General features: G+C 41.5%; 1 protein-coding gene across 6 annotated transcripts in view; it reads right to left on the minus strand.

The window, feature by feature from the left end:
- The window catches only part of LOC120735397 (mitogen-activated protein kinase kinase kinase kinase 4-like), a 104,795-nt gene that overhangs the window by 29,021 nt on the left and 50,186 nt on the right, over positions 1-25,588 (minus strand). For 5 of the 6 annotated variants that reach the window (XM_040034753.1, XM_040034754.1, XM_040034756.1 and 2 more), the window contains exons 4-16: positions 14,471-14,596; positions 12,392-12,502; positions 12,112-12,202; positions 11,219-11,349; positions 10,945-10,999; positions 10,542-10,620; positions 10,281-10,456; positions 10,028-10,100; positions 9,563-9,773; positions 5,763-5,924; positions 5,541-5,627; positions 3,714-4,052; positions 1,618-1,767 (exon numbers count right to left, since the gene is read on the minus strand). In XM_040034753.1, the coding sequence (XP_039890687.1) occupies positions 1,618-1,767; positions 3,714-4,052; positions 5,541-5,627; positions 5,763-5,924; positions 9,563-9,773; positions 10,028-10,100; positions 10,281-10,456; positions 10,542-10,620; positions 10,945-10,999; positions 11,219-11,349; positions 12,112-12,202; positions 12,392-12,502; positions 14,471-14,596 (1,791 nt within the window). The remainder of the gene's footprint in view (positions 1-1,617; positions 1,768-3,713; positions 4,053-5,540; positions 5,628-5,762; positions 5,925-9,562; positions 9,774-10,027; positions 10,101-10,280; positions 10,457-10,541; positions 10,621-10,944; positions 11,000-11,218; positions 11,350-12,111; positions 12,203-12,391; positions 12,503-14,470; positions 14,597-25,588) is intronic. The other variant, XM_040034755.1, reaches the window with a different exon arrangement.

Raw genomic sequence — 25,588 nt, forward strand, 5'->3', positions numbered from 1 at the left:
CGGCCAACACAACCCCCATCCTACTGAATAACAGCATCATTTCTATATAATGTAATCTGTGTGACATATCCAAAACAGATTGACTTATATGAACTGTGATTATTCATGCTTCGTGTGCTCAATCCTTCACTGGGAAAATGACTAATACTGCCTGAGTCACCCTGCAAAATTTGGATGCCCATGAATTATGAATGTTTTAATCACCAACACACAATAAGGAGTTACAGCATGTAGAGCAGAGATGTTCAAACCCCCCATTACAGCATCAGGCAAATCCCATAAACACACACATTTGCACACCTTGTGGTAAACACACATCTGGTGAAAGGGCTTTTGTTTGCATTTACATATTGGGAGGACAACTTGTCAGACCAAGAGTTAATTATGGCAGAAGGTTGGACTTGGTTGATTTTCATTACCACAGGGAAGCTGGGTGAAAAAGGGGAGATTTCTTTTCAAATCAGTCAAGAGTTTTATGCTGTTCCACATTTTAACTGGTTAAAACGAGGGAAATGAAATTGAGGTAATAACAAGCCCGAGGCTGAAAAGAGTCATGAGAAGTTCAGCAGCAGCACACAGTTGGATACATTATTCAGATGAAACGACCTCAAAGCTAAAGATACAATCCATGAAGGCAGAGAAAAAAAAGCAGAACAACTCCTAAACTGAGAAACAATAAATCTTCCAAAGTGCAAAGATTTCAGTTTTCCTCGAGTCACCTGAAGGAGAAACCTAATGAATTATTATCAGGGGAAAAAAATCACAGATAACATCTTGAAGCAATGTTCAGGTTATTAAGAAGGTAAATGGACTTTTCGAATAAACCAGTATTTTGTGAAAAATGAGCTTTTCAAAGCATGCATGCAAGGGTCTATAACACATTTCAGCATCATAAATCCACTCAAAGTTGGCAAGGCAATTCGGCAATATAAGGCTGACAGCATACTCTTAACCAGGGGTGTCGAACACATGGCCAGAGGGTCAGAACTAGCTCTCCAAAGGGTGCGTTTCAACTTATTAATTCATTATTAATTTTACAGCCTTCTTACAGACAAAGATGTTAACTATGGGTTACAATACCACAGTGACATAAGGTGGTTAAGCTTTGGCTCTTTGATTTATGACAGTAATGTTTCATTTTAGTGACAGTGAACTGACTGCAGGAAGGAGGGGAAAACTGAATAAGTCATTACGCTATGACTTTGCTTATCATGCCCACTGCAGATCACGTCCGGTACGCTGTGGCCCAGGAACGAATAACTCTCGCCCTAATTTGGCTTGTTCACATAACTGAATGACAGGTTAGCAGCCATAAAGTCCTCAGGCATGCTCAGCCCGACCAAGCTCCACTATTACTACTTCCATGTAGAAAAAGGGAAGTTGATATTACAATCAGATCTTGTGTCATGCAAACAATATGAAACTGTCAAATACATGAATCTCTCTCTCATAATCTCATAACCCCATCCACTGCTCAATATGCTCCAACACCCTTTAAGATGTAAATCACCAGTGGACTGTTCCTAGTCCAGTGATCCAGTGGACACCAACTCACAGCTGTAAATGTAAAAGCAGAATAGTTTAAGAGAAGAAGAAATGGTTTGAAGTCACTCTTACCTGTGGTTCCACAGGCCGGTGCATGGCCTCAGAAGCAGAGTTCCCATTGGGGTATGAAGACTCAGATCGCGGCGGCACCGGAGGCTGCTGTGGTTTGGTCTGAGCCGCCTGGGGAGAACCCTGGACGTTCTTCCGATATCGCTCGTCAGCCTAAGAAGGACACGTGCAAACAGCAGCATTAGCAGCAAGTTGAGAATACAGGTGGGTACAGGTCAGTACACGAAGAGGAGAAAAGACAGAAGCCATCAGCCGCTATGGTTTGTTAGTTTCTTCCAACAGAGAAGAGGTGATTTGTTCTGGCAGTAGTTCAAGCACATCAGAAAGTTATCTGCTGATACAGGCACACCAGCAGGGACAACAAAGCACCTCCTCAAAGGCAGCAGTGTTATTGGCACCGCAGTGTTCCCACATCCCTACGAGAAGGACAGCAATTCCATGACCAGCAAGAGTGTCATGCATTTTCATGTGGAGAGAAGACATTCACAAAGGAAAGGTTAGGTCACACACTGAGGTCCAGGACACGGTTCACCATAGAAAGTCAGATTTTGAAATGTTGTTTTGGTTGTTCTTCAAAATGGATATTTGGATATCTTTTCCATTTGTGGTTTTTTTTTTTTCTTCATGTTGCCACTTTATCAGAAACTTTGTGATTACAGTGTTATCATTACGACAAATATGATGGCTGAACTATCAAAAGATGACTATCCTGTTTGTTCCACCAGTGTTAGGGCTTCTGAGCTGTTTTGGCCAATGATGTGCTTTTATTTGGCGAGCGTCTCTGTCATTATCCTTCCCAATAGGCACTAAAAAGGATACCAAATGCCATAAAGAAGAAAGAGACTGTAAGTCACGCTGAGCACTAACGAGGTGGCTCGTTTTTATTAATGTGGGGACAAGGACTACCATGAGGATAATTAGAGACCAGTTGTGTCCTTCTTTAGAGGGAGGAGCTGTTCAAGTGAGCATTTCACTGCAAACTCACGAGAAAAAGCTCAAATGACATCTGCTCATACACTGTAAACAGAACGCTGACATAGCCACCATGACACCAACGTTTGGGCTTCTGCTTTGAAGGCCAGATTGTCACTTTCAATATCGATGTCTTGTGTTTTTGAAACTAGATGATAGGAGCATGGGGGTGGATCTGACTGAGAAACCAGGGATTTTAAGTTGTACCCTGGTTTATCATCTGCTGTACTTGAAATGGGGCTATAATTTGCAAAGGAAGCATCAAGATTTATTTAATAAAATGTGAACTTGGCAATCGAGACCCTAAAATACTGATTACTGAGCTCATGCATAAAGGGAGAAGTAGGTTCATTTTCTCACAGGCTTCTGTACAATCTTACTTATCTTGCAACCAGAGGAGTTGACCTCTGCTGGCCATTAGAAAGAATGCACCTTTAAGGCACTTCAACATTGGCAGCCCTTTTCAGACTCAGAGGCTGTATTTTTTATTCTATGTTTCAGGAAGTCTGAAGGAATCCTCGCAGTGAACATGAGTATGCTGCATCTAGATATTAGTTTGTTGGTATTTGGTATAATAATTTCTTTAGTTTCCCAACTTTTTTCCTATGAGGATTTCACAAGTATTGGAAATTAGCAATACTATAAACTCTACGTGCAGCACATCAGTTTCATGCTCCATATTGGACCTACGTTAAACATTATTCTCCCTTTTGTTTCCGTTTCTCTCTCAGTTAGCCCTGTTCCTGCTACAGCTGTCTCTGGAGGAGCTGATGCTTCTCCAAAGTCAGCTTGAAAAGATCTATAACATCACTTGCTTTAAAGATTGGTCTCAAGTTGAGTTCAATTTATTAGAACTTCATATTTAAGTTCACCTAAATAGATAAAATAACTGCTGTTGGTCCTGTAACACAGGCATATATGTGCGTCATGGACCTGTTTAATTATTAGACATGTGAGTTTAGAAACAGTCTAGCTACAGAGCTTGTCTACAAAGCCATTCACCCCACACCATCAGCTCACCGTCACCATCTACACACGATACACTAAAGACAGCGGGAGTGAGTATACACAAGCAAAGGAAGCATTTTAAAAGCAGTCACTGTGACTGATCAGCTAACGAGGTTCACCTCTCTGACTGGCTCAGAGTCAGGGGCGGGGCCTTGAAGGTCAGCCACTGGTAGCCTGCTTTCTGTAGTTTTTTCCAGACTGGAGGCTGGACTGGGCCGTGTCTTCTCACTGTCAGTGCTCTGTGGTTGTTTTGTTGTTTCCTGCTCAGGGGCTTGCAGAGGCTTTACCCTGTCAGGTTCAGGGTTCTGTGGGGGTTTGGGGGTCTGTTGCTGGGCTGTTTTGCTACTGTCCAAGTTCTGGTTTTGCTGAAGCGACAGCAGGTAGGCCTGCTCCTGCTGCAGCTGTCTCTGGAGTTTCTGAGCTTGCCGCTGCTCCTCAAGCTCCCGCCATTTGTACTCCTGAGTACAGGGAGGGTCAAGTTGAACCAAAACCGCTAGCACACATAGGCTGGTCGACACTTACTATGTCCAAAAAAGTCCTTTTTGATACTTTAAGGGATTAAGAATCCATTTAGATGACCCCATACAGTTACACCAACCATCAGTTTGGAGTCACATGCCAGCAGTGACTGTAGGAATACGACTGTATGAAAACTATTGTGTAGAAGCTAGCATCAGAGATGGAGAGAGCACTTTGTTTTGAAAGGCTCTTGGTGGTAATGGCATTATAATATTGCAAAGCTTTTAACTAATTTCTTACTTTTATTACATATTATTTATCCTTATATATAAGGATATATTTATATTTAATATATATCCTGTAACTGTGAGCAATGACATCACAGCTGTTAACAAACACGGCACACATAGCTTTATATTCTAGTTTCTATAAGGCTGAGTGTCTCAGGTCCTAAAAATGTTAAATGCACCCTTTATGACTGAAACACTGCTAATTCAACTCACAGTGTGATTTGACTGTGTAAAAATGTGCTCTGTTAAAACATTGAGTTTCAGGCTAAGTCAGGCTTTAGTGGAGAATTTAAATGGGAGGAGACTAAAAAACTAAAAAACAAACGAAAACAAAACAAAACCAAACAAAAAAACTAAACCATCTGATGGATACTGGTGGGGGAAAAAATGTCCAACTGCACGCCTGTTAGACCGCTGTGGTGAAAAGCAATTAAACCAGTGAAGCATTAATACAGTTTTATGCAGTGGGACAGTTGTGCCCATTGCCAGAGGCTCCATCTAATTATAGGTTGTTAATTCAAACATGTAACATTCATCCCTATAATACAGCTCAAAGTAAAATGTTTCGCAGTTTAAATAGAAGTCAGCTTGTTTTTTGCATGAGTTTATGAATGGTGACTATGCAGGAACCACATGGTCAGAGATTAAGTAATGGTTGAAACTGGAAGTGAGGATGTTAACGGTCATATCCTTTTATTATGTGAATATCCGCTCCAAACCCCAAAAGGAACAGAATCCTTTAAAAAGAAAAAGAAAATAACAACATGGTTTGAGTATCAGTATCGCCTCCCCTGACCCTTTAACATCTGGAAGAGGGGAAGCCCTCTCTTTCCGTGGGATGACTAGTTTCCTGCTGATGACATCACCTTCACTGAGAGGCTCGTAAACATCCTGATTTCCCCGGCAAAATCTGAGAACGCTCATTATACTCTGACCTCAACCGTTAACGGCTCCCCTCGGCTTCACTAAAGTCAAAAGTTATTTCTAAAAACTTGATGAAGTTTAGCACAGAAGGCAAATGGACTCAAGAAAACTCATGTAATGGAGGAATAAAGTACCTGCGTTAGGAAATTTAACAACCTGGGAGCTGCAGAAACATTAAAATCACTTAGGGCATGAAAGCAGAAACAGCATTAAGCTCATTTAGATTTTTTTTAAATGATAAAAGGGGGAAAAAAGAAGTTGAATGTGACTCACCAGAAGCATGGCCTGTTCATGGAGGAGCTGCTGTTGTAGGATCTCCAGGTGCCTCTGCTCCTCCTCCAGCTGTCGACGTATATACTCCTGTCAGTCAGAGTCCACAGCCATTAGTTAAATATCAGAAAGGTGGGTGTAAAAGTTCATCCAAATTAATCCAAATCCTAATTAAAGTTGATAAAACAAATCTTTCAGTGTCTTGCCCAGTCGATTCCCTCCTACCTGCTCGCGGTCGGCCCTCCTCTTTTCCTCCTCGGCCCTCCTGCGCTCCTCCTCTTCTTTGCGGCGTCGTTCCATCTCTTCGATGCGCCTCTTCTCCTCCTGCTCGCGCCGGCGCTGCTCACGCTCCTGCTGCCTCCTCATCTCGCGCTCACGTCGTTGTTGCTGGAGGAGTTAAAAAAAGAAAAAAGAAACTGCTCATCGTCCTAGTTCTGATTTTTGTCAAGTCATACGAGACACTGACCTCATGTTTCCTAATCAGTGCTGAACTAGAATCTGCATGACTGGCACAATATTAATATTTTAATTTGACCTGGATTGGTAAGAGAAGCAACGTGAGACCGCAAAGTGTGCGACTCACACGAAACGGTTAAAACCCTGTTCAAACATTCAGCACACTGCTGTATAGCGCACATGGTTATTGCTCTGAATTTTCCTCCATAACGATAACTGCCTTTGGTGCCACTCGAGTGGCAGCGTCTGGGGCAGAAAAATGAAGCCGCTCTAAAAGTGTATGAAAGTGGTTCTTTGCCACACTCAACCTCAAACACTCCTATGCTAAAAGGCCCAACATTACAGCATCATTTGGCTTAATCTAAGGCAAATCAATGGGTTACTGGATAATCTTTATGTTTTAGGTAAAGTCTGCGGTGTCACTGTGATGGGACTCCAGACGTGTCTCTGCTTCATCACACCAAGGAGATACATGGTGAAGGCTGCTTATAGAAGTTACACCTTCAAAGCAAAACAATCAAGAGGCTCAAGAGAATCAATTTTCAATCATTTTCTGAGTTCAGCTATGTTAAGATTTCTCTATCACACAGATATAAAAAGATAAAACCATGAATTTGACAGAAGAGCAATCTGAAACTTTTTAGAGGCCATCAAGGATGAATTTTAACCCTGCAGGGGTCAAAACAGGATGAGTTATAGATTAATTTGGAATGCACTATGTTGCAGGTCATCTCTTTAATTATTTTATTCACGGCTGTCAAGGATTTACACAGCTCTCCCAGTGTGGCTCAGAGTTCGTTTTAACAGCGATCCAAATTGCGTTGTTTTGTTTTTTGTTTGTTTTTTTATTTGGGGGTTTTGGGGACCTTTTAAACTCAGTTTGCAAGTATTTTTGAACAGATAGACATCAGTATAGGTTGTGGCAAAAATGTCTTATTGATGGGAGCAGAGAAAACATAAATACTACGGAGGTGTATGAGCTGGACAGACAAGTAAAAAGACGATAACATGTCAACATTTCAAGGACTGCATTAACACTGGATATCTTAATCAGTGTGAAAGTTCAGGCCTGACAGGCAGCGTGTTTTTGTTTAAGCTTGGCTCTCTAAGCAGACACATGAAGAAATTACACTGATTTCTGTCTGTGAGCGAGTTGTGACAGGGTGCGGTGAACGCTGCGGGACTGCAGGTCACAGATTGCGTACGATGACGCATCGTGTTTGCACAGATTCTGTGCTCAGCATTCAAGCTTCCAAACGTGGGGATCTATCAGAACAGGAGAGCACATGTACGCCGATATTTCAGTGACGTGGCCGGCGTTCAACTGTGGCTTCTCGCTGTCTGATTCATCCACAAGCACCGTCATGAATCAAAAACGGAGCCTTGAGCTGTAAGTGCAGTGGGAAAACACGAGCAGAAATACAACTTTGTTCTCTCTCTCTTCCCACAGAGGCCTTACACTTGTGCAGTGCATTTATATGTGCTCAGTGAATTTTTGAGCGTGTTTAAATTTGCTTTTTTTGGGTGAGTGGGGGTGGGTTGCTTCCCCAGTCCCTCTTTTAATATTTAGAGCTGTCTCTTCTCTTTTTCCTCCAGAGAATTTAGTTCAGTCGTGTCCAAATTTATAATCATCTATTTGAAGCTTTTTTCCTCCCTGCACTTCCTTTACTCCTCTCCGGTGTTACTGAACATTTTTCTCTCTCTTCTTAAGAACAGAGGATGAAGCCAGGTTCAGAAAAGTGATTATAGCTTAAAGAGATAATAGGACAATTACAGCAAAGGTGTTCAAATTCACTCTCTGGGGAAACCAATTAACTTTTTTCCCACTCTAGTCAAAAATTGATTTTGGAACATTATATGAAATTATCAAGTACAAAATCTAACTGCTATCCCCCCGAGTAAAACAACTTTAATCTCACCAACATAATGTACACACACATTAACTGCAGCAGACAAACTGGCTAACCCCCCAGGGTTCACTGCCCAAACAAGACGAGCTGAAATCAAAGGAACAAGGACTTTTCTACTTAGTCATTCTAACTTTCTGCTGAATTTGTCGCTTTGAAAATACAGCAAAGTGTTACTGATTCAGATCTGTTGAATTTTATGTTCCAAATTTAATTGAAAATGACACCAATCAAAGCCGAGAAGAACACTCAGTTAGCAGTTCTGATTGCCAAAGTCTTGTTTTGACAAGTCAAATTACTTTTATAATAAACCACAAGTGTCAGAGGTGATGTGTGACAAGTATAGAGTGAAAGGGAAGATTTACAAGAGAGAAGTGGGATCTGCTACGATGGATGGTTTTGGAGGTGGTGGCACTAACAAACATACAGCAGGTGAAGCTTAATGTGGCAGAGTTGAAGATGTAAAGATGTGCATTGTGAGTGAAAGTGACAATATCAGCTCAGGTTCAGAAGTTTAGAGGCAAAGTTAGAGAGGAAAGGCTGAGGCGGTCTGGGCATGTGAAGAAGGAGGATAGAGGATAATGGAGGAAAAGGAGAAAAAACCCACAGAGGTGGTTTACAGATGTAGTGAAGGTGGACAAGCAGAGGGTTGTGTGGCTGAGGATGAGGATGTAGCGTCCTCTAATGGGAGTAGTCAAAAGAAGAAGAAGAAGAAGTAGTATACATGTGAGCAGTACTTTGGATATTGTTGCCATGATAAGATCTAAGACTGATCTTTTGATTTTTTTATGATGTCAAAATAAATCAAGATTTACTGGAGAAGCAGATGAAGTCAAATAGGTTAGAAATGTCCTTTTCTTGGGCCTGAGAGTCCAGAGTCATGTTATACATCCATAATCGAAATAATATATTTAGCATAATAAATATGTTAAGTTTCCCTGCATCCAACGAGCCACATGAGTTTCTTAGTATTTTAAACAAACATATAGAAGGTAACACTTAAGAAAACTTCAGAAAACATCAAAATTTACTGAAAACCCTTCAGTTTTGTAAAAACAGTGATGCCATTCATTTTCATGGGAGAACCTCTCTGTGTACAAAACTTCATAAATAATTCAAATCTTTCCCTGCAACAGGGTTATTTTTAGTCCTATTGAAACTTCCAGGGTAAATGCTTAATTAATAATAAATAACTCATATTTTAAATATGATTTTTGTTTAGGCAAATTTACATCCCTCATTTTCTTTTTCGTTTTTTTTCTCACAGATTTTGCCAACATTTTTCTGACTCTGTGACACAGTGTGGTCAGGCCCGAACTTTCAGCCTTAAGAGTCACTCAAATACACGACTGACATTAAACTGAACCTCCTGTGCAGTGGTCGCAAACAGGCAAGTTAGCTATGGAGACATTTTGGTAGTAAATATACTGACTTCTGCTATTGAGCTGGGCATTTTAACATCTATGAGGATTTGTTAGGTTGTCCTGCTGGATTCTGTTCTGGTGATATCACCACTTTAGATCCAGTTACACTGGATTATTACATTACAGGAACACAACAGTCAAACAGCAGTCTATCGCCTCTTCTAAACACAGTCTTACCACAGCACTGTGTCTACTCGATTAACATAGAAATCCTATTAATTTGTTATGAGGTTTCAACCTCCTCCAGCCGTCTCCGCTGTTCCTTCTGCTGCTCGATACGTTTCTGCCTCTCAGCCAGCAGCTGGCGCTTGTACTCCTCCTGCTCACGGAGCTGCTGCTCCTGGAGGAGCTGTTGGCGGCGAAGGGCCTCCGAACGCTCCTTGTTCTCCTGCTGCAGACGTATGAAGTCACGACGCAGGGTCGACTCGCCCGGCACGTTGACTATGGAACTGTACAGATGACCCGATGAGAAGGATGTAGAAACTGACCCGTATGACATCATAAAATACTTTTCATATCAAGGGTGTAATCATGTGACCTTGTGCTACACAAGTACTGAGGCTGTAGCGTGCATATGTATGTGTCTAAAGGAATCACTAAGATGACTTCAAAAACATGGTCAGAATTCACTTTATGATGTTTAGCTTATAGTAAAAAGCTAAAACCATGTACTGTAACTATGTATTGTTAGATGGATCGATACCTTGGCTCTCCTTCTTGCTCAGATGACTCTTCCTCCTCTTCTTCACTGCCACTGTATTCATACTCTGTCTCATCTGCAGATAGTTAACAAAAATAAAGTCTAAAAATTAGAGTCCTCATTAAACCTTCATCATAATATATGTATATTTTTTTTAAAGACACAAAATATGCCCTTTTGAGGGAGTAGCTTCTGATTTTTATCCATAAGTTCATTTTTGCACGTTAACACTGACAGAGCTTCGTCCTGGACTCACCTTTCTCACCCCTCTTCTTCTTGGTTCGGTCGATGTGGTCTTTGAGCTGGATGCGGACCTGCCTCTCATTGGGCTGGTCCCGAATGAAGGGGTGTTTCAGCAGCTGCTCAGTGGGAGGGCGCTGGGTGTAATTCTTCACAAGGCAACTCTCAATGAAGCTGAAGAACTTCTTTGACCTATGATGGCAGTTAGACATCATGTACAGAGTTCGGATCGGCATGGCTTACTGATATCAAGAATAAAAGATGGAAAACATCTCACCACTTTTTGGACTTGAGTCGAGGAGGTGGGTTTCTGGGAATGAGGAAGAGGGCTCTCATTGGATGCATGTCACACAGAGCTAAAGGAAACAACAGAAGAGAAACCAAATGAGAGATCAGAAAAAAATTATATAAATGTCAAAGTCATACATTTAAGATGATTTGGGGGGGGGGGGGGGGGGGGGGGGTTTGCATCTGTATTGCCTGCATAAAAATAAGAAGTATAAATAGAAAATGTAAGTCTATAGTGAAGCTACAGTTAACAGAGTAAACAGAGTTCTCTTCTGATCATGCAGGTTTGAAACAGAAATACACCAGTAAATTTGTTTAGAATAAAAGTACCAGTTTCTACTCATGATATCATTGAAATCAGGTATTGTGGTACGATCAGGTATTGTACTTACGAGGAGCTCCCTCAGCCATTTCAATGGCTGTGATTCCACAGGACCACAGATCACTCTGAAACACAAAGAGATACGATTAGTTAGAGTCTGTGTGCTTCTCTGAGTAACACATGTGATGGAAATGACAGAGCAGTCTTCTCATTGGTCATATTAATGATTAAAACTATAATCTTTTCTATCACATGGATGATGCTCCTATTTGACTGGTTCCAAACTCATTCTGCACTATGAATCCCACTAACATCTGCGACCAGATGCAGTTTTGCATGCTCACCCTGTAATCGTAGGTAGCATCAGGGTTTTCGTCACATGCGATGACCTCTGGAGCCATCCAGTATGGCGTCCCGATGAAGGTGTTTCTTCGACCTACCGTCCGGTCCAGCTGAGCGCTCACACCAAAGTCCACTGAAAGAAACACGAAGCATTCAAATGAAGAAAACAGACTAAAACCGTTCAGATCCTGCACCAAGGCAAACTACAACTGTGAGAGGGGCCCCTCAAGTTAACTTGAGTCTGCCTCAGAGTGTAAAAGGTCAAGATGCTGTATTTTAACCACGGTGGAGACACTTTGTTTAATGCTGTGTCACGGGACATTATTAAGCTAGGTAACACAGGATGGACTGATTACAAGTTGCAACTGAATTGTGGATAATTAACGGGAATAAAAACAACATTGATCGGTGGTTTCACACAAAGGTTTGGTGAAAAAGAAGCAATTTTTATACAGAAGTTAAAACTTTTCTTTGAAAGTTAAAAACACGATGGAGGCTGATTTACAGATCAGCACAACTGGACACTAAATCTCCAAAACTCAGAACAGATTCTTCTGTCTTTTTGTGCACATATCATAAGTGAAATCAAATGTCTAGGTAGTTTTGTTGCGAGAAATTATTGTGACACTGTAATCAGAAGAAATCTAAATAAAGACAAATTTTGGAGCTGTATATAGACCTTGTGTTTCATAAGGATTTGACTACACAGGCCTGCAGCTGTGCGATCATGTGAAACATTCGAAAACAAAACACTGGCAATGAGAAAGCTCCAGTTGGCATCGCCACAGTGCTGACTCAGATCTGCTGGTGCAATCGCTTTTCCATGCACCGGTCCAAAACCACAGCGCGGGAGCACTTCCCGTCTACAGGCCCGGTCTAAAGCCAACTGACTCACCCAGCTTGACTTCAGCGTTTTCAGTCAGCAGCACGTTTTGTCCTTTGATGTCGCGGTGAATGACATGATGAGCATGCAGGTGAGCTAATCCCTGGTGGGATAAAATATAAATTAAAACAACTTATTAGGAACATATGTCTGTATCAGACGGTCAAACAAGTGTTTGTTTTGTTTAAATGCAAAAGTTAAATTATTTAAAATCATACTTTTAGCAACATTTCGGACACAAATAATATAATCTAGTGAAGATGTTGGCAGCAGACTGTGAGAAATAACTGACCCTGAGGATCTCTCGGGAGATGTAGGCGATCCAGTCTTCCTTCAGCGAGTTGCCCTTGGTGTTCTTCACCAGATCTGTGATGGAGCCGGCACCACAGAACTCCATCACCAGCTGGAGGTGAGAAAGAGATGCATTTGTAACACACACACAAACGCTCACCATCATTCTACCATCAGCGTAAGACGCCATGCAGCGTTTTACTATCGATACACCATTAAGACATTAGTTATGTATTACTGTAATGCAATATTAAGATTTCAAATGTGCTTTATTGTGTTTATTTATATTTATTACTTAATGATCTTCTTTATTTTATTTCACTTTAATGTGTTTGATTGCACACCTTTGATTTTGTCTAATTTTTCATTATTGAGCTATTCTAGCTTACTGGGCTCTGACAATCTTATCATGTTGTATTTTATTTTAATAATCCATCCTAGTTTATTTTAAGATTTGCAGCTTGTTGAGTTTAATGGGAAATTCCTGTGTAATATAGGAATTCCCCAAATTTGGGAATAAATAAGGTAGCTTATCTCATCGTATTAGAGCTACCTTGAGCAAACAGAGCAGTTATTGAGAAACTCAGTGGTCCCAGTTAACTTTGCATTTTCCTTCTGTGAGCCACCACGCCTCATGTGAATGCAAATCATCTGGAGTGCTGTGCAGCACTTCAGAGTATATTGTAACAAGAGACGGCAGAAAGAATAAAAGGGAATGCGGAAGGAAAAAATGCAATCACTTCTACTAGTTTACCCTGTGCCGTGATTGAGACAGGAAGCCAACGGCTATTAGGAAATGTGGTTTTAATGCAAAAGAGAAAAGCATTAGCAAAACCACAAGTGTAGGAAGCTGGAGACAATACAAATACAGAAGTGCATCTGTTAAATCTCATGGGGTGCCCTCGTCACTGTTTTACAATAAATTTAAAGTTGGAAAGCATTTTCTGTGCACTTCAACAGGTGGCAGCTGTCATGCTGCGACCTGGGGGACTGATCCGATTCATTTTTAGTACTACATATGTGACAAACATAAAAAATCCTTAAACAAATATGTCAAGAATGGCTCTCTAATGGTCACTAAGCCTCTGATACCGTGTCTCTTACTCGCTTACTAAAGGATATATGCCTCATAAACACATAAAGTGATCTTCTTGAGACAGTAGTCTTAAGTGGTGTCAGCACAGAACATGAATATCATAAAACAGACACACACTCTGTATGTCACCCCCACGCACGGCAGACAGCATGAATCCACAACAGTGGAGGCTGTAAACGGGGCCGTGGAAGCAGCTGTAAAAACAAATACGGGACTGTGTTGTGAAGTGAGAGTGAGATCCCTCCTCCTCCTCCCCAGGAACAGCAGAGCCTCCGGGTCATAAAACGAGGTAATCGTGCCTCGGACAAACCACCAGCTGTAAATTTTTCCTGCTGCTGTTCTCTACTTCCTGATCCTCCCCACCTCTCCCTTATCTGATTGACTCTCTTCCTTTTGTGTCTCACTTATGCACCATTTATTTAATTCCACAGTCTTGTTGCTCTTTTCTAGAAATCTGTTTTGTTTTTTTGTGTTGCTGTCATTTCTTTTACTGCTCTTCAAATATGAAGAACTGCATATTGGCTGTAATGAGGAAAATGCATAAAGCAACTTCAACTCCATATCAGCTGGAGAGCTTTCTGACTTCATGGTATGTAATACCTCTCTTATCTGTCATCACACAACTTTCTAAAAATAACAGTGTACACTTTGGCTGTTATACAGGAATCCCTAATATTGTTTAGTTTGTCTTTTTTTAGCCTGGCAAATCTTTTCATTACAGTCTCAAAATACCTTCTAACGTGTGATGATAACACACTGAATGTATGCAAAATCAAATCTTGTTATGTGATCTTATAGTTCCTGCTTGAATATGAATTTAATCCTACTCCGTCCCTTTGCTCAATAACTCCACAAATGTTCTAAATTAGGATTCTTCAAGATTCGGTTCATTAAGTTATATATATATATATATATATAAGTTTAAATTGAACCTGTAATGTGTGTAATACTGTGCTCGTTATAGAAATGGGATGTTAGACTCACCCAGAGCTGGTCATCATGGCCTGGTGGACTTTTCTTGATGAAGGCTCCGTAGTAGGTGGCTATGTTTCTGTGATGGGAGTACTTCTTCAGCATGTTGATTTCCAACTTAATTTCCTCCTCTTCATCCTATGAGGAAGAAAAAAAAAAAAGGTGGAAAAACAGAGTTAGGACACTATCATTGGCTGTGGATCAGCTGGGAAGCAATTATTTGAATTAACAGAGTAGATCCAAACAAACAGTCATGTCTATTAGTTCTGTTATCTGAAGGATAGGAATGAGGTACATATCTCGCCCCCAGTGTCCTGGCTGAAGAAACCTCTATTCAAACCCTAAAGACGACCTGTAATGACATGGTTTTGGCCCCGCCTGCACTCACTCCCTGTAATCACAATGACCCAGACTTTGATAGCCGCTCTTCACCGAGCCAAGCTGCGTAACAGGGCAGCCTTGTGTTATACCAGGAGGCACAAAGGTGTAATTTCGTCTTGCCAAATAGATCCCAAATCTGGGCCACTGTGAAAGGGTGCAACCTCCAATCCCTCACCAGGGGACACCCCCTGGAGGGAAGGTCTGGCCCCAGGTTCAGGTGGCCCGGAACATGGGTGGCTCTTAGAGACAGAAAATGAACACTGCACCATAGAAGCAGAGAGCGAGACAGCTTTAACAGGGGAAGAGAGCGTATCCCTCCCTGCCTGTTTATGTAAGAGACCACTGTTAAATTGTCTGTCATCACTAGGACATGCTGGACCCTCAGAACAAAAATGCCTGAGAGCTAAGAACACTGCTAGCAGCTCTAAGTGATTCATGTGCAGCTCAGGCTGCTCTGTGGTCCCGACACCTCTCACTGATGCGTCATCGCACAGAGCTCCCCATCCCCATCTGTGGATACCACCTTGTGAAACAACACCCTCCCAATCTGAGAGCCCTGGCGCAGTCTGGGCTCCCTCCAGGGACAGACAGCTAGCATGCAAGATTCGTGTCATTGTCAGGTGACACGATGCACACAGGTGGTGAGAGAGTCCACCATTGAAACATTCATCTATAACAGTCCAAGTGACACTACGGCGATCAGAGATGCCATCATGCCCAACAACCATTATGTCATTTGGAAACGCCGCCTGCATTCCAGTTGAAACTGTCCAGCTGCAACGTGGAGAATCTGCACTGCTTGTACGGCAGAGTTGTGGGGCCACCAACACCATGGTTGTGGGACGGTGCCAGATAAGCAGCCAGGGATGGCTCCATACCAGGTGTGTTAGCTAAGCCAGCCTCGTTGGTGTCATCCATGTACTCCATGCTTCCCAGCTCCATGTACTGTCAATAGGCAGGCACAGTGATATGGTTGGATGGCGGTTTGCTCCATGATGCAGTTAGCTTGCAAACAAATTCTAGGAACATGGGAAGATGAATTTTTGGCCCCATGGGCTCTGGTGGAAGGAAAAATTCTACAAACTGGTGGAGGAGAGGGCCAGTGGCGAAACAGGGATAAAGAGACGCATCATCGTAGCTGGCCGGCGCAGTAGCAGCAGCACGCTGGGCTGACGATAGGCTCTCCTGCTCATCCTCTGACAAACCACGGCTATTTCATGTGGTCAGCCCAGCTAACTGCAGGTACATCGACCAGATACTCCTCGACTTCGGACTCGGGCAAAGCTGGGGCCCCAGACTTGGAGAGGAGAGGGCCATGCTGTGCAACAGCTATCTCTCCCAGCACTTTCTCTACAAACATCACCATCGTCTTTCCAGCGCTCAGACTTCGGGCTCAGTCAACACTCTCCGAGTGTGGACAATCCCCAGGCAGTCTGGGGGTATCGGTGTCATATGATAATAATGATAATGATCTTGAATCTGTAAATGTTCAGCTTACACACTGCTAAATATTGTTAATGAGGCAAAAGCATGCCAGAATGCACACACACAAGTAACAGGAGCACCTGTAAACACGTACATGTAACACTTTTACAGCCAATCAGTGCCAACTGTTTGAAAGAACTACGGTAACACAGACATGATTTGAACGTGTATAAATTGACTGGCAACTGCTTTATCTATTGACGGCATTTAAAGTGCAGACTTTAAAAGTCTCAGCTGGGCTGTAAAAATGCCAAACAAAACAACGAGCAATCTAGAGGAATATTTACTATCATCTGCCAGACAGTAGTGTCAGCTGATGTATTCATAAATTAAATAGTTCTTATTTAATTTAGCCAGAACATCTTACTATTCATCACTGATTGAAGTAAATAAGAACAACCCCAGGTTTCTCTTCAGCACTGTAGCCAGGCTGACAAAAAGTCAGAGCTCTTTTGAGCCAACCATCCCTTTAACGTTAACTAGTAATGACTTCATGAACTTCTTCACAAATAAAATTTTTATCATTAGAGAAAAAATTACCAATAATCATCCCACAGATGTAATATTATCTACAGCTACTCTTAGTACCATTGATGTTAAGTTAGACTCTTTTTTCTCCAATTGATCTTTCTGAGTTAACTTCAATAATTACTTCCTCCAAGCCATCAACGTGTCTTTTAGACCCCATTCCTACAAAACTGCTCAAAGAAGTCCTGCCATTAATTAATTCTTCGATCTTAAATATGATCAACCTATCTCTAATGATCGGCTATGTACCACAGGCCTTCAAGCTGGCTGTAGTTAAACCTTTACTCAAAAAGCCATCTCTAGACCCAGCAGTCTTAGCTAATTATAGGCCAATCTCCAACCTTCCTTTCATATCAAAAATCCTTGAAAGAGTAGTTGTCAAACAGCTAACAGATCATCTGCAGAGGAATGGTTTATTTGAAGAGTTTCAGTCAGGTTTCAGAGCTCAGCACAGCACAGAAACAGCTTTAGTGAAGGTTACAAATGATCTTCTTATGGCCTCTGACAGTGGACTCATCTCTGTGCTTGTCCTGCTAGACCTTAGTGCAGCGTTCGATACTGTTGACCATAATATCCTATTAGAGCGATTAGAACATGCTGTAGGTATTACAGGTACTGTGCTGCAGTGCTTTGTATCATATCTATCTAATAGACTCCAATTTGTGCATGTAAATGGAGAGTCCTCTTCACACACTGAGGTTAATTATGGAGTTCCACAGGGTTCAGTGCTAGGACCAATTCTGTTTGCATTATACATGCTTCCCTTAGGTAGTATCATTAGAAGACATAGCATACATTTTCACTGCTATGCAGATGACACCCAGCTCTATCTGTCCATGAAGCCAGATGACACACACCAATTAGTTAAACTGCAGGAATGTCTTAAAGACATAAAGACCTGGATGGCCGCTAACTTTTTGCTTCTTAATTCAGATAAAACTGAGGTTATTGTACTCGGCCCTGAAAAGCTTAGAAATATGGTATCTAAGCAGATTCTTACTCTGGATGGCATTACCTTGGCCTCCAGTAACGCTGTGAGGAACCTTGGAGTCATTTTTGACCAGGACATGTCCTTCAATGCACATATTAAACAAATATGTAAGACTGCTTTCTTCCATTTGCGCAATATCTCTAAAATTAGAAATATCCTGTCTCAGAGTGACGCTGAAAAACTAGTTCATGCATTTATTACTTCCAGGCTGGACTACTGTAATTCATTATTATCAGGATGTCCAAAAAACTCGCTGAAAAGCCTTCAGCTAATCCAAAATGCTGCAGCAAGAGTGCTGACAGGGACTAGAAAGAGAGAGCATATTTCTCCTGTTTTGGCTTCCCTTCATTGGCTTCCTGTTAAATCCAGAATTGAATTCAAAATCCTGCTCCTCACATACAAGGTCTTAAATAATCAGGCCCCATCTTATCTTAATGACCTTGTAGTACCATATCACCCTATTAGAGCGCTTCGCTCTCGCTCTGCAGGCCTACTTGTTGTTCCTAGAGTATTTAAAAGTAGAATGGGAGGGAGAGCCTTCAGTTTTCAGGCCCCTCTTCTGTGGAACCAGCTTCCAGTTTGGATTCGGGAGACAGACACTATCTCTACTTTTAAGATTAGGCTTAAAACTTTCCTTTTTGCTAAAGCATATAGTTAGGGCTGGACCAGGTGACCCTGAATCCTCCCTTAGTTATGCTGCAATAGATGTAGGCTGCCGGAGGATTCCCATGATGCACTGAGTTTTTCCTTTCCAGTCACCTTTCTCACTCACTATGTATTAACAGACCTCTCTGCATTGAATCATATCTGTTATTAACCTCTGTCTCTCTTCCACAGCATGTCTTTATCCTGTCTTCCTTCTCTCACCCTAACCGGTCGCAGCAGATGGCCCCGCCCCTCCCTGAGCCTGGTTCTGCCGGAGGTTTCTTCCTGTTAAAAGGGAGTTTTTCCTTCCCACTGTCGCCAATATCCCACTGTCGCCAAATCATATGACTCATAGGGGGTCATATGATTGTTGGGTTTTTCTCTGTATCTATGAAGCGCCTTGAGGCGACTTATGTTGTGATTTGGTGCTATATAAATAAAATTGAATTGAATTGAATTATTGTGTGCAGGCTTAAATGTTTTGTTTTGTTTTTTTTGTCTGAAGGCTTGCAGAGCTGTTCTGTGCGCTTTTACAGCAACACCTTTTGCTGTGTTCCTGCATAGCAGATTTACAGCTGAGATCTACACAACTCTTAGTCTCTACTTCTCAAAGTCTTTATTTGACTCCTTATTTTAAATGGTAGGAAAACATTTGACTATGTTTGAGGATTCTTTGCTATGCAAGAACTGGTTTTCATACTTATATGAAAGTCTGGTCTCAGTGGGAAACTTATAAAATGGGCTGTAACTAAACCAGGTTGTTGTGTTGGTAGTGAAAACTAAAAGAGAAGCTAATTTTGCAGTTTTTTTTGCATCTACTTGTGAAAGACAGGGCCAGGCAAGAACACAAACAGTGTCCAAAAGAAAATCTAATAAATGTATACCCCTCCAAACAAACATGGAGACACAGCCTGAATTCAAAATGATAACCGAGCCAAACAAGCGCCCCCTCCCCCCCATGTCTCCCCGTCACACTCACAGGATATTACAGTAAAGGCTCAGACACACGTTCAGGCACATAACAAGATCAAGTGATTATTTCTCAATCACGGTGACAAAGCTGGGTGACATTTGTTCCTGAGTGTTTTTGCTTCAGCTGAGCACGTGCGTTTGATCTAGCGACCCAACCGGGAGTGACATGACGTGACATTTTCTTTCCAATGGCGGCTGCTTGATAAGCAGGAGCTGCAGCCTGGACTCCTTAGTAAACTGCAGCAGCATCATATGTCCATGGAGGAAAGGCCCCGAGGAAGTGCTGGGCAAACTGTTTGGCTCTTCATATCGAAGATGGTGACATTTTAACATGAACACTGCTGATGTTGCAACTCTACTAACCATTCTCTTTATTGTTGTTGCACTCTGGTTGTGTTGCAATAAGATTAAGATTTGCTCTGTTTTATGGAGAATATATGCAGAATCCTTTTCCACACAATAATCCAGGTACATCTTCATACTACGACATATACAAGGTAGAAACTTGTCAGTCAGGTTGGCCTGCCCTCCCTTAACCTCGTTTACAACTCCAATAGAGACTGTATCGCACAAAATGATGATCATGCTACTAGAAATTAGAAACTAAGATCATACAGTCATGTGGAAAGTGTCTACTGAGGACACAGATCAAAGTAGCCGAGGGTGATTTTCCCATAAACGTCCATACAAGCAGACCTATTTTTGCAAACATCAAAGTCCCTCCCGCTGGCCGTTTGAAAGAATGCAGGTTTAAGGCACATGATGTTCACTTTTTAGACCCAGAAGGCTACCACCACTTCATATATTTCATCTATAATAATACAGTGCAAGACAACAAGTTTTGTGGTGACAGTTTGGGGACTTTCCACAAAGAAATGGTTGTCCTTCGCTGGTAAAGAAGAACTTCATCACTCTGCACAATGTGTCTGGATGCTCTTTACCCAAGAACTTCAACTAATCTATAATCATACTACATTGTCTGTGAGTAATCTGGCAATCTTAGACTACTTCCACACTAGCCCGGATAGATATGAAAACGGCCTTTTCATCTGAAAACGCTCCACACTAACGTTTTCAGTCGTTTTCACAGAGTTGTGCGTCCACATTGAAACAGCCGAAAACGCTTACGTTCCAGTCCTGCGCATGCGTGAAGCATGTGAAACATGTGGAGTGACCTTTGTGAAATAGTAGCCCTTATTACAGTTACTCATTAACCTCCTAAGACCCGAACTCTTCCACGGCATGCATTTTTAATTTCTCTTTGATATTTGGGCTGATTGAATGTAAAAACAAAGAATTACCAGATTTTTTTTTACCTTATTTTTGTTTTTAAGAAAAATAAGAGCCATATGAGGATATTCGTTTAAAATTTCGATAGAACAGTAGCAGTATAATGTCCTCGTAAGTGGATATCAGGCCCTTGTAGAGCAAAACTGAGTATTTTGGTCTAAATAACCCAAAATGTGATGACCATATATGTGGACACCAGGTCCTAGGAGGTTAAACCACTTACTGCCTTTGTTTGATTACTTAAGTTTTTACAAATATCCTCATACATCAGCGAGATGGGCAGATAGGAAAAAAAACAGTAATATGTAATGCACATTTGCACATCGATCACCCAGCCTCTGTTTGAAAACAACAGAGTTTGAAGGTGGAAACTTCACGTTACTTGAAATTTGTGCAAGAGAAGAGCAAAAATGTGACGATGCAAACTATAGCTAGGCCACAACCGTCAGGGTTTCCTCTGATGTATTATAAGTACCGTAACTCTGACCTGGGAGCATCAAGGATTAAAAAAAAATAATAATTCTAATGTGCTTTAATAATATATAATATAACATATTGTATGCTGTCACTTATTGCATGTGTAAATGTTAACTATGTTTCACGGCTCTCAGTGGTATAGGCTGTACACAGTGACTCACTGCACACGCAGAGATGCACTTAGGTCAATACAGCTCCTCTGTTCTGTCTGTACCACCCACAACATTAATTGAGCGTAATATTAAATTACCCCGAACCCTACAAGTACCTGTTTAACAACCTTTCAAGGTAAAAATCCCCAGGCTATTTACTGCAGCAACCGGGATATCAAATCTCCCCAAACACCTGTAAATGCAACATTGCTAATGACAAGCTAGTATGGACTGACGCCTAACGTTAAGAATTGGTAAAGAAATTTGAGATCAGACTATGATGATCTCAACCACGAAAGCTTTGGTTTAACAGGTAAGTAAAAGAAGCAATGAGTATGTTCATTAGATTAAAAAACACTAAGAGAAACAAGAACCCAGAGCCTGTAGTTTACAAATCAAACACATTTCTGCACTGAAGACACCATCTCACACTTTCAGATGATTTGCTACCAACAGAAAATCTTCTAACCAACATCACACTGTAGTTACACAAGAATAGTGGCCAATTCACCACTGGTTTTACTGCAACTGTAATAAAAATCTTCTTCCTACTCGCAAGTTAATGCCGCTTGATGACTGCCAAGACCTTTATATTTATCCCTGCAGGTAGCTACCTCACTCTGTTGGCTGTCAAATTCAACTTTCTTGTCAAAGGGGATAAGAGTGGCTTTTTATATTAACGGCAGGTTCAATCTTATAAGTTGGCGCTGGAAGAAATTAAAACGTGCACGTCTTATCGAGAACTGCAGGAGCAACAAATGACAGGCAGCTGACGGCTGCTACCATTTCTGAATCCGACCCAGAAGTTAAAGGGCAGTTCTGCCAGACTTCAGCATTTAAAAGATAAGAGATGGGTTCACTGGCGACCCCATTGGGTAAATAAAAGCAAGCAGCTCAGTTTCACTATCTCTGATATACAGAACACCCAGTAAACATCACGTTTGGATAACTGACAGCGCACAAGTTCGTGATCACTTTAAAAGAAGATATTTTCATGCTGTCAGTCATGTGGACAGTATTTCAGAAGCAGTGTTTTTTTTAACTATTTAAATATTTCTGCACTTTAAGCAGCTTTTAAGTAAAGCTCTATATACTCTGTCACTTCCTGCAGCTAAAAATGAAAGCTAGTTTACTTTTAGCTTCCATTGGACAAATTTTCTGATATTTATTTTTACTTTAACATGCTGAGAGTTTTTAAGGACTTCAGCAGGAGCTTTGACTGTCATAAAGATGATGGGGTCAGTCGGTCAGACAGCCAGCAAGCCAATCCCTTGAGTCACTGTCCATCAGGCAGCCCGCTGGTTACTGCTCCAGCCAGGCAGCCGGTCATTTGGCTAGGCAGGCAGCCAACCAATCAGTCAGAAAGCCAGCAAACCAGACTGCTGGCCAGCTAGTCCTTCTGTTTATCCACTCATCAGCAGCAGGCCCGCAGTTAGCCAGCAGCCGTCCAGCTACTCACCCAGCAGGTGAGCCGGCCAACCTGTCAGTCAACCAGTCGGTTGGTTAGATGAGTAAATTATACTTTGAAAGTAAAAACAAAACTATAAAGGGTGCTAAAGGATGCAGAGAAAGTTCCACACAGACACCAGTACCATCTATGGTCAACAGAGCATCCCTCGCCCACAAAATGTCAGTCATGTGAACATTTTCTGTAACAACTGAGAATAATTACAGATGCGGAGACCAGAGTGAAGGCGGAGGAACGCAGCAGGAACATTCTTAAGCATTACCCAATATGGGACATGAATCACAGCTAAAACAGCGGCTAAAGGAGACGAAGACGAGAATCCCCTAAACTGACAAAACACAACAGTGTTCAATACAACAATGCATCTATAACATGCACCTATTTTACACTAAAACGCAGCAAAGACATGACAGCAAAGACTTCAAATAGGGAATCTGAAATCACTTTTATTGATTCTGTACTTTAAATTTGTTGATTCTACTTTTTTTTTTTTTTTTTAATTTGCCAGAACCAGCTAATCAAATGCATGCGATCTTTAAGCACTCACGCTTGCCAAAGTATTACTATTATCATCATTTACACATTATTATTATTATTTATATCATAACAACATTACTATAACCTTTGATAAATGATCAAAACAATTAATTTACAGTCAAGATTGGTGGTGATTAATTTAATATACAGTTATGAATGAATCATCATCATCATCAACATCAGTTTGTCCAAATCAGACACATAAACTGTGTGTGTGTGTGTGTGTGTGTGTGTGTGTGTGTGAGTGTGTGTGTGTGTGAGTGTGAGAGAGTGAGAGAGAGAGAGAGAGAGAGAGAGAGGGATGAAAAGCAGGAAGTAGCCTGGATGTCAGGCCACAGCTGCTTTAACGAGCAGATGACATCACCCCCTCTCTTTTTGTCACATGTTCACCGTGTCTCCTTCTCTCCATCTTGTTTGCACATTTATCCTGTCCACCCTCTGTCCTCTTTGCAACATCACTTCCAGTTGTCCTCTATAATGACTCTACTCTTTACTTTCACGTTCATCCATCCCGTCATTACGCATCTCACCTCGGCCTCTCTCTTTCACTCTCGCCATCTCTCGCTCTCTGTCTCACTTTCCCTGATTTGTAGTCAGTCCTTCAAAACAAGGCATCCTGAAACTACTCATTATCATTCCAGGGCATGAAATGGTGGGGAGACTCTGTTGCAGCCATATTGCTTCTAAAGTATGACAGCACACAATTTGAGCAGCGCTCACAGAACTACCGACCCAGGGGAGCAGACAGCCGCAAAATGGAAGCATAATGGAAAATGGAAGCAGAGTAGCAGGGAGACTTCTTCAGAGGCCAAAAAAGGTTGACATCCCTCTAACAGACAACCGGGAACATGGAGAGACTTGTTCCAGGCATTACTGGGTTGGCTGTCATACCTGAAAATGCCCCCATGTGGATTCCTCATATATGAAGAAGGGTGATAGAGGGACAAAATCCACAGTATTAAAGTCTTACAAATGCATTTTCAATTTCTGCGTAAGCTAACACTGTGGCTCAGCAAGGAAACACTTTGAGAGAAGCTAAAAAGGCTGAAAGGATGAAAGATCCCAATTTGATTCATCTCACTTTTAGCATTGCTTAAATTAAAACTGTTGGAAATGGATTTATTTTACAAATTCTGCTTTAAACTGGTCTTTGAGGTTAGAATATATGAAACAATTGAGTTACATACATTGATTTATCACAGTACATGTTATCAGTCTTTAAAAATGATCCTAGATTGAACATGAATAGTCTTAACCAAAGATATTCTAGATATTTCAGTGAATAAGTGAAAATGCTGACTGAAAAGCACTGAAAGTTGTTTCAAAGGTTTTCAGTTTTAACTACTTGGGAATATCTGATGAATATCTGCATCAGTTTGTATGGGAATCCTTCAATGATGTTGATGTTTCACTCTGAAGTGATGAGCCAAGTTTTCTCAAACCAGAATCGAGTTCTTTTGTTGAACACATCCAAACTGGAGGAACAATTTCAGAAACTTAAACTCAAAAGGTTCAAACTTGGAATTCAGTGTAATAGGTTTTATATTGCCAGACATTTCAAAATGTTTTATTATGTCATTCACTCTTACTGCGTCTTCCACACCTTCCCACATTCACACCTCTGAGTGTACAGGGAGCAGTGGGAGAGGGAGGTGAGTGAGAGGAGAGAGAAAGAGCTCTCTTGGCTTGTGATGTCTTTCAGTTCATGCACAAAATTTACTGAGACAAAAGGATGCGAGGAAAAATGTCTAGAATAGTAATTTATTTCCCGAGGGAAGCGAAAGGCAGAGAGAAACATGCTTGCTGTGGAGTTTTTCCTCTAATCAAGATTGATTTTTTTCCCCCCATTAAATTCTGAGTCCTGCTGTATTACATCAAGTCAACAGCAGCAGTGGGAGATGCAGAATGCAGCCATGCTGCAGCTACAATTCCCTCTCTACCTCTTCCGCTTTCTTTCCAATTTCCTATAAGGGATGATGATGACTTCACTCCCTCTGTCAGTTCTCTCACGCGTTCCCTCATTTCGCAAACAAAACAGAGGTGGTGGCTGGTGAGAGATGGTGAATGATGGAAACGGGGGAGAACACAATGGGCATATTTGTGCCAGAAACTGGAAGAGCAAGGGTGAAAACACAAGCGAGGATGAGAAATTTAAGAAAAAGAGAGCAAGGAGACGACTGATGTAAGAATCTGGAGAATGGATG

This window comes from Simochromis diagramma, unplaced genomic scaffold (assembly GCF_900408965.1).
Source record: "Simochromis diagramma unplaced genomic scaffold, fSimDia1.1 OVJJ01000091.1, whole genome shotgun sequence".
Lineage (NCBI taxonomy): Eukaryota > Metazoa > Chordata > Actinopteri > Cichliformes > Cichlidae > Simochromis > Simochromis diagramma.